Source organism: Coccinella septempunctata, chromosome 1 (assembly GCF_907165205.1).
Source record: "Coccinella septempunctata chromosome 1, icCocSept1.1, whole genome shotgun sequence".
Classification (NCBI taxonomy): Eukaryota; Metazoa; Arthropoda; class Insecta; order Coleoptera; family Coccinellidae; genus Coccinella; species Coccinella septempunctata.
Window position 1 is genome coordinate 16,953,822 of NC_058189.1, and position 23,902 is coordinate 16,977,723.

General features: G+C 35.7%; 1 protein-coding gene across 3 annotated transcripts in view; it reads right to left on the bottom strand.

Annotated features, from left to right (window-relative positions):
* Window positions 1-23,902, bottom strand: part of LOC123309380 (UNC93-like protein) — a 225,384-nt gene that overhangs the window by 27,588 nt on the left and 173,894 nt on the right. For all 3 annotated transcript variants that reach the window (XM_044892480.1, XM_044892489.1, XM_044892473.1), the window contains 2 exons: window positions 13,565-14,267; window positions 11,130-11,346 (listed from right to left, as the gene is read on the bottom strand). In XM_044892480.1, the coding sequence (XP_044748415.1) occupies window positions 11,130-11,346; window positions 13,565-14,267 (920 nt within the window). The remainder of the gene's footprint in view (window positions 1-11,129; window positions 11,347-13,564; window positions 14,268-23,902) is intronic.

Consider the following 23,902-nt stretch of genomic DNA (forward strand, 5'->3'; position numbering starts at 1 on the left):
ATTATAATTTTTCCAACCTAATGTGGGTCCAACATTTCTTATATTGTAATCGGCTTAATTCATTACCTGTAATTTTTTTTCTATTATTCCTCTTACTCAGCAGAGACCCCCTGAGAAGCTACAAAACTCTATTGAAACCTGAACGAGTTCAACGAAAACCAGAAATTATGCTACAATAAATGGAAAATGTGCAGCAGCATGCAGAACAAGGATAAAAAGTTCTCGATACTTGTGTGCAAATAAATAATAATATATTAAACAAACAGGTGTTTATCCCAAAAAGCAAAGAAAACACATAGATGGCCAAATAGATGATAGCCTTGCATAAGGATGTTTATTGGCACCTAATTCCAAAAATAAAGGAAATTGATTGAAAGCTCTCAATAACATAATCTTCATTTATTATTACAACACTTTCAGTTTGTCCATTGAATGTGAAGGAGTTACTGTTGGAGCTGATACGTACAAGAAAAGCTGACCAAATCCTTGATGTGAATCATGTTATCTTATTTAGCTAGAGGTTGAAGACGTTACATCAGTTGTTGAATAAAAAAAAAAAACAACCCAAAGATGAAATGCATCTGATGCATTGGTAGGGATTGAGCATCTCACAATTAATGGATAATTACAAAAATACATTGAATTCTTCAACAAAAATCATCTTGCAATCTCCCAATAGAAGGAAATTTTTTGGTCATCCTGTTCATTCATAACATTTCTGATTGTGGGAACATTCAGCTAAAATATAAGTCGTTTAGATTCAGATGAAACATAAGGTGTATTTTAGAGTCAACATTTTTCAAAAATATTTCGTAGGCTTTGAAAGATACGTATTTTAGCGTTGCAACGTTGACCAGATTCTTGCATAGTTCATCATAATATAGGGATATGAAGCTTTCAAAACTGTTCATTTTGGGCACTAGCGGCGTCACGCAGAATTCTTCTGAAAATATTTTTGAACACAGTTCAACGTCAAAACACAGCTTCAATATTAATTTAATTACATTGAATATATGTTCGATGATGTCTGATATACAGGGTGTACGGTGTACCGAGTTCGAGAGCGTATTAGACGTTTCTGGAGAACTGGACCTATCTGGAATCTCGAAATTGGGATTATGATATTGTTCAACATCACCTAATAAGCTAAAATATTCTTGAAGCTTTAGCGCTTTCAGTTATACAGGGAATGATAATAAATTTTTCGAAAAATGTTTTTTTTCTATTGTAAGTGTACATTAATGGGAACTAGGAAGGTAAAAAAATCAGCAAATCTTAGCCAATGCTTCAGGTCTAAAAAATACAGATTATCGTGCAAAAAAAAAAACGACAACACACACAGAGGACAATAAATAAATCAACATGTATATATAATAAAATAGACAATTGCAGAGTCACGATCCGCACTCAGACATACTTACCAAAGCCAAATTATGCTTACATTGAGAAACTTATTCTCTTGTCAAATCTTTGTCAAATGAAAGAGACAGAATTCAAATGAATTTATGTACACAGTGCCACCCACATACATATGTCCCACTATCAGATACCAGACCGATCCCCTTATCGTTCTCTGGTTTTGAAAATTTCTAAAACGTTCTCATACATAAAACTCAAATTGTAAGTGTCCACTCCATTATTATCTGTCTCGTTCAACCTTATGAGTACCATAATAATAGAATGATCACGTCTAAACAGGGAGGCAATGAATACAATAATAAGGATAAATTCAGATGCATACCACCCGCCGATATGAATATCAACAAGTGTTACGATCTGAATTGAACTAGCCAATATACCATCGTCAAGGCTCCATCGAAGAAAAGCAGATGCTGACCATGGTTTCGGTCTTATTTGACCTCATCAGAGCAACATAGCATTTTGCTCCGATGGAGAACGTTTGGAATAGATGGAACTTTATTCAATATTGGCACGTGCTACTGGGTACTATACAGTTACCCAGAGCGCCATCCAGTATGAAACGGTGTCTTATGAATACCATTTCGCTAATATTGCGCTTCAACCAGTTGTCCTTAAAATCCAAAATCTTGACATTGTCGAAATCAAAAACTGATGCTCCTGAAAATGCTGATTGGCTAAAGCAGTTTTTGAGTCTTTATTTTTATTATCCTCGTTGCAATCATATCTGATTCTGTTCCTTAAATGTTGTTCAGTTTGATCAACATAACATTTATGGCAATTCATGCATGTTATTCTGTAAACGCATGAATTGCCATAAATATGATACTCCCAATCACACCAACATTTTTTTACGTAGATGGAAGGGCGAGGATACGGACAGGATATGGAAGGAAAAGTGGGAATTGGAAGTTGTATGAATTTGGTGTGGATATGGAAGTGATAGTAGGAATTGGCAGTTGGATAAAATGTGGTATGAATATGGATGTATGCACATACATCCATTACGCATTACTTACCTATACAATATTTTAGGTAGACGGAAAGGATATGATATGGAGAGGATGCGGAAAGTACAGTGAAAATCAACCAAACCCAGAAAAAGGACGTATGAGTATGGCCGGCTATTCTCGTTTGATTCCATAGATTGCTCGAAAAGAGATGGTTTTTTATGTCGAAATTCACCCTATATTCTGTATTCCATATTGTATATGGATATTGGATGGTATTCTGATTAAATGACCTATGTTTCAATCCGAACACGTGTAGTAGTTAGTAAAAGTGTGATGATTAATAGTATAATTTTTTTTACTCCGCAATAAATTCACATGGTGTGACCCTGAGTCATGAACGATATATTTCTTCAAAACATTGTTTGTTTATGGAAATTTTATCTCAGAGTTTCTTAGTGACGACTTCAAAGCTACTTGACAGAAGTGTAAATCTCACTTGTCGTCGGTAAAAACACGAATAAATTCAATGTTGAATACCGAATAAAGATATATGGTCAATAATTACAGCATCGATAATTACCTTAATCCTCCTTTTGTTCTAACAGAGGTTATAAATAATTGGATGGGAATACTATGTTGTTTACAAGATGAAAACGGAAATATGACCGATTCAATAGATTTCGAATTCAACAAAGCGAAACATTTGTAGTCTAGATTGATATGGGAAATAAGATTCAGGATTACAAGAATGAAATTGATTTTTTTCTCACAGCTGCTCGATTTCAATGCACATAACACATCACTAAGTCTCCGGTCCAACTAAGAAAAACGAATTCGTTTTTTTGGTTTTTACTTTATCTCTTTCAAGAGATGTCCCTTTAATTTTTCACCGGCTGCTGTTCACTCAGCTTTCAATCTTTTTGATTCTGGAGTGTAGTGGTGGATATATACTTCATTTCAATTCGCTTGGACATCACCAAAAATCAGCAGTCTGAATTGTTGACGAGTTGTTGTTTCTGGTCCGGCAAACGCGGCACGCACTTCGGAACCAACTTAGGCATGCCTAAATTTTGATGTAAAATTTTAACGACCCTACCTTCTCATATTTTCACAGTATAAGATATTCTACACAACTTTTCTGTGAACATTTGTTATATTTTCCGGAAGAACTGCCGATTTTGGGCAGCATTATCGGTGCTTTTAAGGCCGCATTCAAATTCAGCATAATAGTTGATTTCCCTGATGCGGAGTCCCCATAATGCTTGCTTATCAAGCCTTCAACAGTATTTTTTTCTGTCACAAAATAGTCTTTCATCAACGGATAAAATTGCTTCTTATTCATTGTCTTGAAAATTAAAAAATTGTGTTTCATAACATTGTCTTGAAAAAAAAAATAGTGTTTAATTATTCTGTAGATATCTCAGATTTCACGACAGCGGTCTACTAGATTTCCCAAAAAGCATACACATTTTATATTTTGCAACATATTTCGCAAACTGCATTGTACACCCACCAGCCTTATACAGGGTGTTTCCTAATTGAATGTTTATATTTATCGGGGTGATTTTTGGGCCCATTTTAAGAAAAAAACTCCATATGAACATATGTCCTAAACGTCTTACCTTTTGAGATACAGGGTGATATTATTTTGACAGTCAGTGGCACGCCACTGACTGTATTCAACTATGAGCAAATTTGATCTCTTGAATTTTTTTAGTCCTACGAACGGTTTCATCTGAAAAAAAACTACGTATGTCTCTGTATGGTGATATTGTCAAATGTATGTATTAAGGATATTGTTATGACCATGCAGAGAAACTATTTTTATTTGTTTAAGCGGAAACCGTGAATCGGATTGAAAAAAGTCAAGTGTTGCGTACCATCAATGTCTGCCAAAATAGGAAGGTCAAATTATGTACGAACGCCACTGGTGGAAATTAAGAAAAAAGTGATACATTAAAAAATGCCTCTTGATTCATAGTACACATGTATGACAAATTTCATTAAAATTTTTGAAGTGGTATTGTAGATATTGGTAATAAATGATTTATTTTTGAAAATTTTACCACCCTGTATCTCAAAAAGTAAGACGTTTAGGACATATGTTCATATGAAGTTTTTTTCTTAAAATGGGCCTAAAAATCACACCCATAAATATTGACACTCAATTAGAAAACATCCTGTATAACCGAAAAGCCCTCAAAAATGTCATCCAATGATTCAGCAAAATACTTTGAAAAGAATTATTGCAATTTGAATTTTATCATTTAAAAATATGCTCAGGTATATTCAGTTATATTCAACAGTAGAAGTTTTCGTGAATTATCTCTCGATCTCAAGCTTTTGGAATAAAAATACTACCACTCTCCATTTTTACGTAAAAGGTGGAAAAAATTGATGACACCTGAACTACAACTTTTTAACCCAACGAGATAGAGGAAAATGAATGGCATTGTCTTCTTTTTTCGAGAATCTTATAATGGCATCAACTACATTCCACAAACTTTTTTTGTTTTCGAGTTATAGGCCAAAATTGAAATTATCTCCGTTTCTGTTTGTGCTAGGATATTGAAATGAAACTATTATGGAGACTCTTTTCTGATAACAATTCAGTGGCGTACTATGATTTTTTCCAACAGGTTTATTTGCTGAGCTATAACATAAAGTTGTGTTTTTTCGTATGAAAAAAAATGGTTTAAAATGTCTTAGAAAGAATCGCTATTTTTTCCCGTTTCAGAAATATATCATACATCGCCCTCTTTCTAAGTCATTTTAAAAAACTGTTTTCATGAGAAGAATATATCTCTATTTATAGCTCAGCGAATATACCTGTTGGAAAAAATCATAGTACGCCACTGGATTGCTGTCAAAAAATTGTCTGTATAATGCTCCATTTCAACATGAGGATCAAAGTTGAAATTTTAATTTTGACCCATAACTCGAAAACAAAAGAAGATAGAGGAATGCAGTTGATGGCATTATAAGTTTCTCGAAAAAAGACGACCGTAATGTGCCATGCATTGTTTTCTATATTGATGAGTTGAAAAAGTTAGTAGTTCAGGTATCACCAATTTTGCCCACACTGTACATATATTTTTGATATATGGTCGTCTCGTCGAATGAAATTATTTCTTCAGATTCTACTTCGTTGGGAATATACCCAGGTTTCATAAAAAGAATGAGACAAGAAATAAATATTGAACTAGGATTAGAAAAAAGGAGAGTTATGATACTATCGTATGGGATCAACTGGTCGTCATATTCCACATTGCCCAATTATATTCTTGACAAAATTGAATTGATGATATCTTGAGAATAATCGAAAGGAATAGTATCATTTATTGCTATCACTATAGTAGTGAACGATGAGAATAAATTTTCCTCACTTGAAAGGTACAGGAAAAGAACCATTGATGTCAATTTTTGTCCGAAAATGAGTTAGAGACACCATTCGATTCAGAATGAAAAGTAGTATATTATGGTATATTAAAACAGGCATGAAACTAGCTCAGTCATACGTTAAATCGCTTCCGAAGATTTACCGTGCAGGGAAAGAACTAACGATGTCGATCGATATACGGAAAGAAAAATATCCAAGTTATTACATGTAATGCACTCATTTTATGTATAATAATATTGATAATGTTCATTTCGAGAACAATAGTATTTAATTTGTCATATATCAAATAATATGAACGGATTTTGAAGTTGAAAACGCGTGTTTCTCAGCTATAAGGGAAATTGACATCGATGGCTGTTTCCCTGTACCTACCCTTCACTTGATCTTTTTTACAAAGATAAAAAATATTACGAACACTTCATGCATCGATGACCGAAAATCGAATTTATTGAGGAGAATGTTATTTCGTTATTTTATTCAGAATTCGAATACTTTTTGCGCATTCGTGTGTGAATAACCCTTTATGAGTATTGGAAATCTTGAGAAACTTCTATGAGATGCGAGAGCACTTATAAAATAATATAAAAAATAACATTCATTAGACTATTTCTTGAATTCCTTGTATTAAATACGTACCTATACATTTGAAGCATAGATTAATCCTTCGATAGATCGACTCCTACCAACCGTAATAGATATAATTATTCATGCAGCTTTATACCACTTCTGTATTCCTCAATAATAATCATTATTCCGGTTTCATACTTTACTCATCTTTTTGTCTATAAAATTCTCGTGTACAATCAATCAACGAAGCGATAAAAAGATAAACTCTCAGGCAGGTGGCTATTCTTAAATCGTTAAATCATCCCGGCAAAAAAAAACACCTCCGTACGAATGAAAAACTGACAAATAACAGACGGGTAAATCCTCTTATTAGAGATGGCAATCTTTCGCTCGGTTGCGTTCTCTTTACTCGTAAGAGAAGTTTGAATGTCAGGGGTCTTCAACCTCCGCTATTTTGATGGAGGTTTGAAGGCGATGTCTGGAGATCTGGTTTTCCTAGTAGTAGGACATAGGTATATACTGAGTAATAATGCAATCATTTGCACTCTTGTTGGCTATCTTTATGTTGGTTCGTCTTATCGCTAAATCAGACATCGTGTTAATTTTGATGCAATGGAAGTAACAACAAAATATGTGAAGGAAATAGGAGATCGGAAGTACTCGGGGTAACTCGGGTGTCGTCACACACTAGGTCACTCTGGCGCCTATTAGCATAGCAATCATAAAATTTCATCACTCTTTCAAACGGCTCTGAATTGAATAGCGCCTCCTTTCTATCTCTTCTTGCGCAGCAATATATACATAGGGTGAGTCTTTGACTCGTTCAAATATTTTAACAGTAGATTCTTGAGGTCAAAAGAAACACTTTTTTCCTTTATCATTTTTTCCAGATCAGCTCGGTTCAGAAGATACAGGCTGTTGAAAAACTATAAAAAATGTTATTTTTAGATCTTTCTTACAAACGGTTTTAATGATAGAAATGAATTTCAGAGTATTTTTTTTCATTTATTTGATGAATCTTCTTCGAACACAAGATATCACATACGTCTTCCAGTTTTCGAGATCTTATACCCCACATAAAGACTACTATGATTGCAAAATGGGAGGAAATCTACAACACTCAGACAAACGCTAAACATTATAAATCAATCAAGCCTACACCGGTGAAACACCCTTGGTTCAATAACAAACAATTTACTCGCTCAATCAATGAAGAGGTAGAATCCAGAGATTTTATCCGAATTATATCAAGATTGAGAAGTGGTCATACTATATGCCCCAAATATTTGTACCAAATCAGAAAAAAGACTGACAATCTATGTGATTGTGGAGAGATTGGAGATTTGGAGCATATCATTCTCAGGTGTTCCAAAAACCGACGCAATCTTGAGACGACAATTGTAAATATTTGTTCGATTCTTAAAACCAAATACCCTTTTAATCTCAGCAGCATAATGGCTACCAACAACACAAGGGTATATTATGAAGTCTATAAAATTGTTAAGAATAGTGATCTGCTTATATAGGCAGAATGTTATATTCAGTCCCTTTATTCCCTTCCTCTGGTCCGTTGCTCAGTCTTGTTAGTGTATGAAGAAAAAATCGCTTTGATGAGCACCTCTGCGTATTGTATCCTCGTGAATCCCAAAATGTTGAAATCCTATGTATGTATAACCCTAGTATTTTTAATGGCTAATCAGATGGCTGATATCGAAGGATGAGCCAAAAACACTAATTAAAAAAAAATATCTAATTCACCGTTGAAGTTGAATATTATGCATATATACATAAAGGGTTAAAAAAATTACTCGAACGGTCGATTATTTCAAAATATCTAGAAATGTCTTATAAAAATTACACTGCTGCTGAAAATCTACATATCTGAGATAAACTGAAATATATAGGCTCGCCCATAAAGGTGTGAATAATGGTAATTAATGCAATAATTTGTATGACTGATGTCATTCAGTAAATGCCGGGGCATTTCGACACTTATTCAAAAACAGAACCGTTTTGCCATTATTTGTCATACGTTTTTGTTTGAAGTGAACCTATTTGATGGTCTCTCGAAATTTATTGCGTAGAGTAGGTAAATGATCGAAATATTTAGGAAACTAATGACCTTAGGTTTAACATGTGTTTGATAAAAAATGTTTAGAATTGAATCGAAAACAATAATATAAAAGATGTGCCATCAAAAAAAAACAACTGCCATTATTCTTCACACCTTTGTTGGCAACCCTGCTCATTTCAATTGATCACATACCGATATTCTGATACTGAGGATTTTCGCTGTTACAGGGCTGAATTGAAGTGTGATGGGATATGCTTTATTCTGACCTTAAGTAAACCATTTGAATATTTGAAACTCATAGGCGTCTGAATGGAACGGAAAAATTTCTGGTTTTAACCAATAAGGATGTAGAATTTTCCACTAAATCCGAATCTGGAATGAAAAGATGGGTTTGAATTTGAAATTTTAAAGTTGGTCCTCATATCTCGTATAAGGCATCATCGGGCCCAAAATCTGATCGGACAATTCGATTCTTTGGGCGAAAGACCAGTATCGAAATTTCGAATTTCCACCAGTGCGCCAAATAAATTCACCGTTTCCAGACTTTTGGACCACCCGATATACTTATTTGGTAAGCACCTAGTGGGGGAGCAAGGAGGGAGAATGAGTGCATTTAGAAGGTTTGGATAGTGCTCTATCCGGTGTGTGCGCCGGACGCTTGTAGCTTTCGATTATCCCTGCATGCAACTTTGACCTAAAAGCCATATTCTGCAGTCACTGCATGCGTTTGACGCACAACCGAAACCTTAACCTAACAGTGTATTCCTTTTATTTTGCCAAACAATGAATATTCCCATATTGTCAAACCTTGGCCAAGAAGCAAGCTTGAAATTTTCAATATACCACCCTGTGTTTGATATTTAGGGGAGGAGAGATCCTCTGAACCCTATGGTACAGTTTTTCCTCAAAGTTTAAGGGGCTTGGAACTAGCAGACAGATCATCTCATTTTGCCGATGCCTAAACATGTACAGAATTGTTCTTATATAGCTACGTGGTCGTCAAACACATTATTAATGCTTATTCGTATAACAAGTTCATGAAATTGCTTGCGAATCGCATTTTTTCATGCTTGGTGTTGACTACTAAATTTGACGGTAGCATTTTTAATTTTACGTAATTACATATTGTGTGCACAAGGATGAAACTTTCAGATAGTACCTATAGTTCAGTGGTGGCACAGCATATATAGAGATAAGGTTTCTTTGTCATTCTTCTGGCAGTAGCTACTCCCATTACTCTTTTTTTCAGTATTTCTACTATTATCTTATCCCAACTTTTTCCCTCTTCTTCTCTACGCTTCCCAAATTCTTTTAATTTACTCAATATAACTTGCTTCACATGCCCTATAATGTTAATATTTTGTTTCCATCATGCAAACTATGTTTTTAAGTAAACTTTTTTGTAGTCTCAATACGTAATTACTTCTGACCAATTCATTTCTAATTCTCTCCGCTCATTATACTCCCTTGACAATCACAGCTAGTTCCCACTGGACTACACCCCTGATTTTAGCGAACCTATGTTTCCTATGTCATATTAATCGGAATTATCAGAGTAATTACTCAATTACATCATTTTACTTAATATACTAGATCGTCAGATTTCAACGCTTGTGTCAAGATAAATCTGAAAATTATCCATGAAATGATGTTTAATTGTTCGATAATTAGGTTTAATCTCTGTACATTCTTAGAAGTAATAAACTATTCTGTGTAATGTTGCTCTATTGATATGGTATTCTTATATTTATATTCCACGTATCTACCATAATACACAATGAAGATTATATTTCTGAGATCATTGAAATGTTTTTTTTTTTCAGATGAATGTTCTCATTTGCAACAGCTAAAAATTTTTTTCCTATTTTATGGAATAGCAATTTTTATAGTACAGAAATTATCTGTTTTAGTATTTTCTAGAGTTTGATGGTTCATAACGAAATTTTCTATAAAACTATATGCAGAGGTACCTCATACCTTATGATGATATATTTAGATTTGATGTCAACTATTACAATTTCCTTCGGCTTGTTTTCACCAGAGTAGACTGACGCATATTTAGGTCAGATCACACTGCCTGATATATCTATAGTCCATTCAAAAATGATTGACATCCCAGTAGGCATTGAAAGTCCAGACGCAGCTTAATATCTGATCATAAAAGATCTTCAATACTATCTGTAGTTTCAATCACAGAACTTGAATATATAAATATAACCTAGAGAAATATTTGAAAAAAAGAAATATTCAAATTCAGAGCATATTAATCCGCTTTAAAAATTGAAACAATTATGTTTTCAATCTATGCGATTGAATTGAGAACATAAACAGCAGTACAAAATTCAAATTATTGTTGGTCAGTGCATAGATTCACATATAATGGGTCTATAGACCACTGTTTATTCACAGTACTAATCTGAATTCCACAACACAAAATCTTAACTCTGGGACTATTACCAACTTAAATTTGATTTTCCATAGCCACTCGAGATGTCAATCATTCTTGAATGGACTATAATTTAAAGAATTGACAAATATACAACTTCGACACAAATACGTCAAAAAACGAAAATATATCAATGGAACACTTCAACTAACGAAAACCTAGTAGGGACATGGTGTTATCATCGTATGAAAATACTCAAAAATTTTTATTATCTGAAATTCCAAAGAGTATCCGCGAGAATAAAAAATTTAAATAGATGAGGTTACTCACCTAGACAATGGATCCACAACCAAAGCTATCAAAATAACTGCTCCTAATATACAAACCAAGTATATCGTCATTATTTCATAAATTTCTGAATCAGGTGGTCGTTGTAAATTACCATTTTTGTCACTGTTCACCACACAAAATTCAGCACCGCAATAGTTAACTGTTGAGACATTCTGTGAGGAGCCACCAGCACCACCATGTGGACTGCTACTCAAAACTGAAAAAGAAGTATAAAAATGTAGCATAGTTGTTAGTCCAGTTTTTTATACGAGTATTTATGTCTTTATTGAAACAAGCATTGCTAAAATGTGAAGTTACAACAATAGGTTGGGCAAAAAGAAATCCCTTATTTTTTGTGACGTTCGACTTTATTCGACATGTTTTGGATTGTGCGATCTTTTTTTCTTATCCTCAAAGCAAATTTCCCAGGTAGGGTCCCCACTCCCCTGATACATCAACAGAGACCAAGAATCCACGTAAGGAAGTTTGTGATATTGCTATGAAAATATGGAGGAGACAACGGTTGTAATGGGCAATAAACATCTTTCAACCATATATAAATCACCAGAAGTGAATGAAATATTTTCAGTACGTAGTAAGAAAAGGAGGAGATTCTTCTTCTTTCTTAAAAGAAAATGGAGAATGTCAAAAGTACCCTGCATAACAAAAGAAGATGAAAGATGAGACTTATCCTGGATCTTTCAGACCCATTTAACATCATTACTACTGGAAACTAGTGGATTCTACACAATAACAGAGAATCCGGAGAATGCACCACTTTACGAGTGACAGCATGCTTACAAGGTGAGCTTATCAACAAAGACTACTCTGTATTAGCTGACCGAAGTCAACCCAAGAAATCTGAATCATAAAGAAATAGCAACATTATGTGCCTTCCTGTCGAGTTTCCTGTACATATCTGGGGCACAACACATGTATTGGTCAAAGAGGCACTGAAAAAAGTAGTAGTAAACAAAACCAATATGAAATGGACGTATGAGAAGAAAAATAACTGTGGATAACCAAACCACTTCCAGAAGGAGTGATATCTTTAATTCTGGAGCCTAGTTGTGGACGATCTGCTCCGTAGGTTTACGGAGCTTGCTTTGAATGTATAGGCAAAGAAGTTCCTCTTTGGTATAGGCTATGCCGACGAAATAGTATTCTTCAAATAGTAAGAATAAAATTCGAGAGCATCCTATGCGATTTAATGCAAAGGGGTGTTTTTCTGTAGGGCTAAGCATCAACCCAACCAAGACCACATTTATCCCATCAACCTGGAAAAGGTTTGAGCTATGAAAACTCCCTCTCTCTAAATGGAGACATCATATAGTGGTAGTCTGAAGTTAAATATCTGGGAATAGCTCTTGATAGCAAGGTTATGTGGAATATGTATACTGAGATGGCTGCTAGACAAGCAAGAAAAGCCTTGATGGCGTGCAGAAATCTAGCTGGTCAAGCTTGGTGATGTGATCCAAAACCACTGGGATGGATAAACGTCATGATTGTGAAACCTAAAATGTTGTTTTGGAACAACAGTCTTGCACGCCAAGGCAAGTTAAAACAGTACAGGAAAAATTCTTGATGGAATACAAAAACCTGTGTTTGCATCACTGGAGATATGAACGTGCTCAACTAGGGCACTGGAGGTCTTCAATATAAGTGATTCATTCAAGAAATAGAAGGAATTTAACGGGCATAACCCCCTGAGGTTATGTTTCGAACAGTTCCCTCATTATCCTACGTTTTATAATTTAAGAAATGATATTTGTATTTGATGAAAATGACCCTTTCCATGATCCCAACTAAAACCACTTTGATAATAATTATAATTCTCCATTATTCTACTGTTTGCTACAGTAATTCGAAGAGAAGTAAGATAACACCAACGTAAGGAAACGTTAGGAACCGTTCAGTTTCACTTATGGTGCCATAAAATATTGGCTCTCTATTTGAAAACAGGAAGTAGAATGCTGTTTTCGGTGCAGAAGAAAGTCAGATCTCAAAATAATTGAGTTGAATACAACATTTCCGATCAATTGCTTCTAGATTCTAGTTATCCCAAATACATTAGTAGACGATCTACATCAATCATCCTTAACAATTATTGTTTCTTGGAACCTTTCCATATCCACATCGGAAATTGCGAATAAATTTTGCTACTCATACTCTTTGTCAATTTCTATATTGCCGTTACAAAGCTTATCATCAAATGTAACCTTGTTTGAAGGCACACGGTTATCATTAAAGTGACGTCGTAGTGGGCGTCAAGTTGGAATTGAATGATATTTGAAAATCTTTCAGAATGGAGTTCCTGAGAATTATTCCAAAGTAACTGTGATCTTAAAATCATTTATGAACACCTACTAAAATCTCCACTGAAATCAACAGTGAGTAAGAAACGTCTTCGTTTACGAAAATAAATTGGAACTTACCTAATGATGAAATGAGATTTCCCCAGAGCTCGGCAGTTTGCCAAGCAAGGAAGAAGAATCCAAAGAATCGTACGATAATTCCATCCACTGCCTGATCTGTGAGTTTGGCGTACACTCCAGCGACCTGAGTAAGATAGGTTGCTTTTGATGCCCACATAGGTGCAGCACCAATACCTAAGAGGATACCAGCTGGCACGAGTGTGTAGAACTCCGGATAGAACTGAGCACCGATGTAGCAGGCGTAGGTTAACATCGAACAACACAAGGTCCATTTAACCGTTAACCGTTTGATTAAGAATGTAGGAACAAATATACAACTCAAAACCAACGCGGCATAAACGGCACACAAAGACACTGTACCGAGTCCACCCTCAGCGTTAATACTGCTCTGTAAGTTCGCCGTTCCTTGGAACGCTGTGAAATGAATCATGAAGGCACACGAAAGGGCTGAAACGTTCTTCAATATTCTCCATTTTTCTTGGGTGGACACTTGGAATTTGCCTTGGGAGATTTCTTCGGCAGTGAGCTTGCGATTCGGGAATTTTATGGGATCGCCATTCGTGTCGTCCCTTTTGAAACCCTGATTTTCGTATGCTCCTGTCACTGACACTGTGTAAGCGTTCTCGTCATTGCCTTTCCCGTCTGAGTTTGGCGGGTTGTCCAGGGACGCGGTCATCTCGTGGCCGCGATCACCCTCCTCTAGCTGTAACAAGAATGAATATCAAGGGCGGCTCGTCAGAGGAGGCATGATAAGCAAAATTCATAATGTACATACATTTCTAACCTATCATAATTTTCATGAATAAATTTGAACTGAATATTTTAGAACGCCTGGAGTAGATATTCAGATGAAAATCCTCCGATTCGAACTCGTGAAAATGTAGCATCACATTTAGCGGCTGTGGCGCTATCCTGCAATGTGTTGCATATTAGAGGAGACTCTTCGGCAATTTGACTTCGCCGAGAGCGTAATGCACGAGATCAACGTAAACTCAGAGTTCTCATAATAGAGTAAGATCCCAGAGCGACCAGACATGGTGACTAAAAATAAGTGGTACTTAACTTATTTTCACATGGATGATTTTTATATATGGTTTAAAGAATATCATTCTGAAGTTATATTATAAGTACCAGACACTTTCCATGGGCCAAAACTCTTGCCAGACGCTTTGAAGATGCACAAAAATTGAATGAACTTTACTTATTTTCACATGGCTGATATTTATATATGTTCTAAAGAATATTATTCTGAAGTTATATTATAAGTGCCAGACACTTCTCATGGGCCAAAACTCTTGCCAGACGCTTTGAAAATGCTCAAAAAATAAATGAACTTTAATATCAGATACGCTGTATTTATTTAAAAATATTTGGAGCCGGGCAGCATTAACATCAAGTATACCAGGAATATAAATTTCGCAGATAAATTTTTGTATATTGTTGAAAATATCTATTTGTATTGTCCTATTGGTAAACGACTCTGAATCTCCAAACTGCATAAAAGCTTGCTGATACTCATATTTTTTCATCAATGTATTAAATGGTCTTTGTTTACCTTTTTCAAAAAATGCTGGATTAAAGTCGCATCCAGTGAATGCATGGAATCCTGGCAAACTTTTATACACAAATATGGACCCAATTGCTCGTAAAGCTTTGTTAAATTTAAAAATCTTTGATTAATTCCAGTGCCTGCGTACAACCATACATTTGAATCTTCATTTTTCAAATTATGCATATGTCCTAACATAATTATCACAATATCGGTATCAGATCATCTTATAACAAAATTTGCTTGAGCGTCTATATTACAAATATGAAAAACAATTTTAGTGTCAGCTTCTTGAAGATTGTTTAACAAGGAAAAGCTCAGCAGTTGAGGTGGATGGAGTGGTGGGGATTCACCTATACTTCAATGGCATGTTTTATAATATCAGACATGTGAAAATAAGTAAAGTTCATTTATTTTTTGTGCATCTTCAAAGCGTCTGGCAAGAGTTTTGGCCCATAGGAATTGTCTGGCACTTATAATATAACTTCAGAATGATATTCTTTAAAACATATATAAAAATCAGCCATGTGAAAATAAGTTAAGTAGCACTCATTTTTAGTCACCTTTGCCACCTGGTACCTGCTCAGGTGTCACCAGGTAAGCTCCACAAGTTCGCAGGTATTCAAATCAAATGAGACTCTACTGAGATCCTAAAGTTTCATCTGTGTGAAAATAAGTTATGTTTGGTAGCTCTGGGATCTTGGACTATAAGCTTGCCGACTGAATGGTCAATAGGGTGAAGGCACAGATTATAGAGTTAGTAACTCTATAATCTTTGGGGTAAAGGAGGCAGAGCTCCGTTGGCTATTTACCGGTTCATTTCAATTAAACTGCTTCGTGGTAAACTCGAATTCTGTAATCTTTGCGATTTTGCTGTCAGGGGTCGGATGGATCAAGATATATTGGATATAATAGAGCAAATTAAACATTTCATATCACTATTTCAGTATATTTCAGTTTTATAGGTGATAAATACAGAATTTAATTCATACAATAAATATTGCAGAATTCATCAGTTTAAGCAATTTTAGGGTGACCAGACGACCGTCAATCGTCCACCAAGAAGTCCGTCACTGGAAAACGTCCGTCAAAATGTCCGTCAAAATCTTGAATTTATTTCAGTATTTTTCTCAAGAAAATTTGAGATGGATAATAAAATCAGGAAGTGCAAATTTACGGAAGATCTTTCAAAAGAATTTCCATTCCTCAAAAAAACAAAACTCAGTTCAATGTACGAAGGGTCAATTCAACATTGTATTTGGAGAAAGAAGGTATATAAACATTTTTTGTGGGGGGAGGGACCCCTTACGGAGGTCTGAGGTGACCACCCACAAGGTAAAGATGTTGAGTGGAGAAGTGGGTAAAAATTCTAGAAATGGCTAAAAACGACGAAAAAGCTCAAGAATAGCTGTTTTTACTGCTGTTTCCGTATTTCTCATTTTCTTCTGGAGAGTGGGTCACCATGGATATCTAGTGAGGGGGGCACGGCCCCCTTCCTATTTCCGCCTATGATTATACGGCATGTTTCTAGTTACAAATATAAAAAAATGGTTAATGCAGCAGCGTCTTCCTCCCTGATCAAATATTTCAGACATTCAAATTTTGGGAATGAAGAAGCTTCTCTAGCAACGCCTGAAGCCCTCTTCTCATTCCACAGTGTAATGCACAACCATTGTATTAAGATGATTATTTTTTCGTTTTTGTGTTGTGATGAATTATTTTTTTATCACTATACGGGGTAGGAGTAGCTGGAAGCATATACAGGGTGAGTCTTTGACTCGTACAAATATTTTACAGTAGATTCTTGAGGTCAAAGGAAACACCTTTTTCCTTTACCATTTTTTCCGAATCGGCTCTGTTTAAGAGATAGGGGTTGTTGAAAAACATAAAAAAAATTTATTTTCAGTTCTCACAAACGGTTTTATGGAATGAAATGAATTTCGGAATATAGTTTTCGAGTAATTTGGCGTTCATAAAAATAAGAAATATCTGTAAAATTCGAAAAATTGGGTACTTAGACCTCATGCAACTCTTTTAAAATCTATATCTATCTTTTTATCGGGGCTAAATCGGAAAAAATGGTACATGACAAAATTTTTTCTTTTGACCTCAATAATCTAATGTAAATATTTTTTTTACGATTCAAAGACTCGCCCTGTATATAAATATATACACATTCACCAGGTCCCTCCGTCATTGAACTGGGGATAATCTGGTCAGCCTAAGCAATTTGAGTAATCGATTCCAAGTATTTCCGGTCAAACAATGCTGTAAGTTGAAAATATGATAATTGTTCTGTCGAAAAACTTCTAATGCGTTCAAAATTCAATTTCATTCCATTCCATTATATGTGGAGACATTTCAGACAACTTGCTGGGTTTCATGCCTTTAGTTTCAGACCTGATAATGGTCATGTCGATTGAAACATGTTGCCATAAGTTTTGACACAGTGGTTTTTTTTTACGAATAAATAGCTATATAGAATAGACAGAGCTGTTTGACAAAACAATACGGTTTCCGTTCTAAGCTTCGATGAGGAAGGGTGTAATAGTTTTGTTCGTTAGCTACATATCAATATTTAGGAATGGGAAATATAAGTATACTGGTGCACCTACGGTTCTGCAGGTTCACATCCAATATCCTATGATGATGAAATTTTTCCTCGTAAAATGAAAAGAAACATAACGAGACCTCATCAATTCCTCATTCGAACGCAATGGAACTTTCCTAAACTTGAATTCAAGAGTACAAGCCTAACTGTCATAAAAAAATTTTGCTTACCGTTTGACCGGATGCCATATGTGTGGGGATTTGTACGGGGTCTTTTTGATTGTAACATCGCAGTTGGCTTTGAAATTTTCCCTGCCGTTTATTTCTGAAGGGTTTCGAACCCTTTCACAGAATTTCAAATTGACAACTACTACTACAGTCCATTCATGAATGATTGACATCTCGAGAGGCTATGGTGAATTGAATTCAAGTTGGTAGTAGCCCATAAGTTGAGATTTTGTGTTGTGGAATTCAGATTAGTACTGTGAATAAACAGTGGTCTATAGGCCAATTATATGTGAATCTGTGTACTGAGCGAAGATAATTTGGATTTTGTACTGATGTTCTTAATTTAATCGAGCAAATTAAAAACATAATTGTATCCATTTGGATTGCTGATTAATATGCTCCGAATTTGGATATTTCTTCCTTTCGAATACCTACTTTTCTGGGTTCTATTGACATAGTACAGTTCTGTGATTGAAACTACAGAAATTATTGAAGATCCTTAGTGACCGGATATTAAGCTGCGTCTAGGCATTCAAGGTCTACTGGGATGTTCCATTCTTGAATGAACTATATGTTACAATCATTTATAGAGATTCTTTTTGAGTAGAAAACTACTTCCAAGCTATCTATTAAGATAATAAACGAAAATTTCATCGAAATGGCATTTAACTTTAGTATTCCTAAATCAAATAAAAAAACAGGGTTTTCGAAAGGTGCGTTTTCTAACAACGAATAGAGATTTTCAAAATAAATCATTGCAAGAAATACTGCCTAAAACAAAAGATGACGGATCTATTATACCCTAAAGTCGAATGATATTTCGTGAAATCTCGAAAACGAATTTGTGGGTAGAATACCGTGACGTCATTGTTAGTCAGCAAACTTGACGAACCTGATCAGTGTCATCAGAGGAATCAATTGAACAGTGGACTCAACTTTGTTACTGTTTCTGATTAACGTGAATTTGTTGAGAGATGGATTTACGAAAATATTGAAATCGATTCTGATTTATGGTCAGTGCAAGCAAGAAACGACTGTTCTTTTTTGAAAAACTTGGAGAAAGCCCGTGACGCCTCATGATGAGGAACAAATTCTGAAAATAGCCTCGGTATATAGGGAGACGTACAGTTTGAAAGAATCGGGGCAAAATTTGGAAATTGCGAGTAGTCAAGATGATAATATTGCTTCCGTTTTTTTGTCCCACTGTACGTCGAGCAAAACTGCGGACATCAAACTGAGAGTGACAGCACATGTCACATACGACCAATATATCGATCTTTTTTTCCAGTTGGGAATTTTTTATAGGTAATTTGCTATTAAACGGTTCTGACAAGTTATTAAAAAAGTAACCATCCAATACAACGTGATGTCATACCTCATCTTTCATATGCAATGTTCGACTCATAGATAGTAAATCTGAAATAAATCGAATGAACTTCAGGAAGCATTAACGAATAATTGCGATTATTCATCTGCCACCCGGTATTTAACGGAAAACTGCCCATCTCATTCATTATAGAAATAACAGCTCATTTTACGGGTTGGCGCTTCGAATCGCATGGAAGTAATCGATATTCCTAAAACGAGTTTTCTACTGATAATTAAAATTGACCAAACCCACTGAACTTGGTATAATAGGAACAAATCTAATCTAAAAGGTATAAACAGTTACCAGATTTGTAGGTGCGCACAATGATCGTACACCGTGTATCCAAGGCCGACGGGATGCTGCGAGCGCGGCCAACAACCCTACCATATAGAAACTGAATTATTATTATACGTTGGTGCCATAATAGGCAATAAAATTACAACAACGTACACAACGTGTATGTACGATCCGAGAAAAAATTTATCATGATCTTCTCCTCGGATGCTGCTGTCTTTTTACCTTAAGCGGGTTATTTTTAGAATGACATTCGTTTGCATAACGGCTCGCGTTGAAGAATACTTATTATATACAGGGTGTCTTCTCCGGTGGGACACGCATCCGGAACGAATACTGTTATTGTATCTAATGTATTAGGCTATTTTGGAAACTAAAAACACTTTGAATTCGAAGTTCTTCCAGTAGACCGATTGATTGGGAGGAGGGAATTGAATAGAATGCAAGAGTCACTTACAAATAGTTAATTTTGCAGAAAAATCACCTATCATAAATATGAAAAACGTATTTCGATGAATTTGAAATACACTTATATTCGACTGTTAAATAGATGATACTGCGGCAGCTTTCGACATAGAACAAAAAAGTATGTTAATAAAAACAAATCAATTGATGTTGTCAGTGGTAACGTTGTTGATGAGAAAAAAATCAGCTGATTTAGAGGGTTGGGTAATCGCCATCTGTGAGAGAACCGCTGCATATTGAAAGCCGTAAAAATGCCAAATAAAAGGCGAATACAGGTAAGCGTTCACAGTTCCGCATCCTACGCAACGCACGGATCGCATTAAAAGGATGAAGCGATGAATCCGGGCAGTACGATACATATCAGTGGAAGCACTTATATGAGTTTTTATACAAAGCATTCTGAAATACTTTCGATGCGATCCGTGCGTTGCGTACGATGCGGAACTGTGGACGCTTACCGTAACTCGAGCGTTTCCAGCTAATACTTCCGAATCGAAAGTCACATTGGAAACAAGGAAAAAAAGCAAGAAATTCGTAATTTTTTATGTCAGCCTAACGCAAATATCAACAAATCTACGTCAGTCGTCAGTTTGACACAAGTTGACATTATTAAGGGTGGCGAATGACGGTCATAGGAACATATTCGCCACCCTTAGTGAAATATATTGGAACGAAATACCAAATTGACTTGTTGACATTATTGTTATTATTATTACCATTGGGGAAATGCCGCAAAGGTAATGCATGTAGTTGCCGAAAATGAATTTCGCTGCTGAAAAGTTTTTTCAAGGTGTTCGTTCTTTCGATTCTTTATTTCGTTTGACACAGAAAATAGTATTTTAATAGGTGTTGAATATATAGAATAGTTGGGGAGCCGACGATGCTAAATCGGGATTTACTCGAGCGTAGTGGAGAACTAGTATATTTTGAAGATTAGATGGTAGAAAGAAAAAAAGGTTATATGATGTATGCACTTTCAGCGGTAGGGAAAGCGTCTGCAGGGTCTCAAAGATGTAAAAAATATCGTCAGGTGTACATATTCGAACATGTCAGATTAAGATACTGTATATGCCCTACGTGTCTGATAATGAATTCATGCTCATCTGACAGTTTGCGCGGTGGGACTGGCCGTACGAAAGAGTTGAAAACGGTAAAAAAAATTGTTTTCCAGCGTGTCTGATAATGAATTCATGCTCATCTGACAGTTTGCGCGGTGGGACTGGCCGTACGAAAGAGTTGAAAACGGTAAAAAAAATTGTTTTCCAGCGTGTCTGATTTTTGAAAGATATCTTAACTGGACCCAAAGGAAGGTACTTTTCAAGGGACTGACAATTCGGACGTGACGCAAGGTCACAGCGGTCCTTTGAAAATGTAAAAAAAAATCGTTACTTGTACATACTTGAGCGTGTCAGATTTTCATAAAGATGGTTAATCTCGGTGTTGTAGACGTGTTGACCCATTAATCTGACACTAATCAGGGGGGGTTTTCTTAATCTGGCACTTTGAAGATGATAAAAATGCTTTTTTTTCGAATATTCCCCTGCCTCCCTGCCTGTACCTTGTCAATGTAGAAACTGTCTAATGCACATTCATCGCTATATATCTCGAAAACGTTCAAACGTAGGAAAAAATTGCTTAGGAAAAATTTTTAGAAAATGTTATGCTCTACAACTTTCATAATAAATGCGAAAAAGATTTGAGGCCCACGGGGGGAGATAATTCAAAAAAACTGATTTTTGTGATCTTTATGGCCAATTTCGGCTTTATGGTAGTTTGGGCTTGCTGAAACTGTCAGATTATATTTTTTCCGTTATTCTTGAATCATTAGCTTCAAAATAAGAAAATACGCCACTGCGCTCCAGAATGTACACGGACGAATTTTTTTTTGCAACTGCGGCGCCCTCCCACACATTTTCGACACGCTTGAATTGTCAGATTAAGAGAATGTATACTTTTCAACATGCAATTAACCACATATGTCTTAATTTTACACGCTCGAGGATGTCAAATGACAGGCTCTCCTAGACATTTCCCCCTATATAAAGGTCTAATTTTTGGTAGAGGTACTCTACAGGGTCCAAGGCATGTCCACTTATATTAATCTGACACGCTCGAGTAAATCCCGAATTTCCCTTTTCGGCTCCCCAACTAGGAATGTCGGCATGTCTTTGGAGTAGATTTCTTAAATAAAGATCTCGACCTATCAACTGTGAAGAAAAGTTGACTCAAAGGTCGTTAAAAATTAACATCGCATATTCTAACTTCTTGAACCATACCCGAGGGATTCGCATCTTTCTGTTTCCTCTATTTGGCTATACACATATTTCGGACGAACTAAGGAGTTGGTCAGAAACTTTTGGCAAACTCGCAATTGGGTAACTACTTAAAAAAACTCTATCACTAGAAACGCATTTTTTCTAAAATTCTATCTGTGCTTTGCGGTTGCCAAGATCATAACAATTCTTTTGGAATAATAGCAAATCTGTAGGATGAAAATTTATATTGAAATTTTCTTAGGTGAGTCCGACCCTACTTGGACGTTTTTCCAAGTTTTTCTTCCTCTAAGTATAACTTAGCTACTAAAGTGTTCTATGGTTTTCTGATAGAGTCGAAATTTTATATCACCCCCTTGCACAGTTGCAATAACGGCCAAAAGGTGTGCAATTGATTTTATAGGGGGAGTTTGATAATTGATATGAATTTTGTAATATTGGTATTCAAGGATTTATATATTTTTCCAAATGAAACCTTTTGATATTGTATAATTTTTTTCAGAAATAAAGTTTTTTGATATTAATCAATCAAAGCTTTTTCGCTTTTGCAAAGATAGTCCGATGAAATCTAAGTTTTAATATAAATTTAAAGGGTGACTCTGATAACCCAAGTAAAATGTTACCGCATACTCAAAATCAATTGAGAAGATAGTATAGATTGGCATTGTGGTGTTGAAGGAAATGAAAATCCGATGAACTTGCAAAAAAAAATCAAGCTTAACACCTGCTGGAACTGAGCCTTTCTGAGGGCTTGGAAAATACCAATGTGAAGCAGCGGTTCAATAATGGAATCGAAGAAAAGAATAACCCTCTGGAGAAAAATTCCTGGACTTACTAAGTCAAAGAAATTCGTGATGATTTCACCGACCTACACCAGAAAACTGCTAAAGCTGTCACTAGCTGAGCTTCGGGTGATGGTGGGACTGCTGACAGGACACTGTCGGTACAAAAATCATTTGTACTGTATGGGAAAGTCAGCAGATGAGATTTGTAGACTCTATGGATCAGAAGCAGAAACAGCTGAACACATGGTCGCAGTTCCCCAAAGGCTAATCTTGCCACAACGACCCCAGTGCAAATTATAATAATAAGAATGGGCTTTTCATTTTTTATGACTAAATATTATTATTGAAATTCTCTTGATATCTTGAACGTCTTGCATACTTGGATTTCGGCGTATTTTTTTAATATCGAAATTAAATATAGTTTCGTAATGACTGTTAAATTACCCATTATCACATACCCACACCTTACCTAAAGTGTTATGTGATAAAACCATAATTGTGGGTCAGTGGCGGATTATCCCAGAAGCGCACTAAGCGCGCGCTTAGGGCCCCCAACTAAAGAGGGGCCCCTCGGCTATCCGAAAAATATCCGTTTCCGTCGGACCGAAAACAATGTTATCAGAATTTCATTACAGATCATAAGAATTGCACTCCACCTGACCATGCTTTCTTATCCGTATGGGGGCCTCCAACTATAGCCCCCCCCCGGCACTCCGAAAAATCCCTTTTTCTCATATTTTTTAACATTTTTGAGTGAGTGAGTGAGAGTGAATATGAATAGAAAGTATGAATCAGGGGCTGAAAAGCGAAGAAAACGGAGACAAC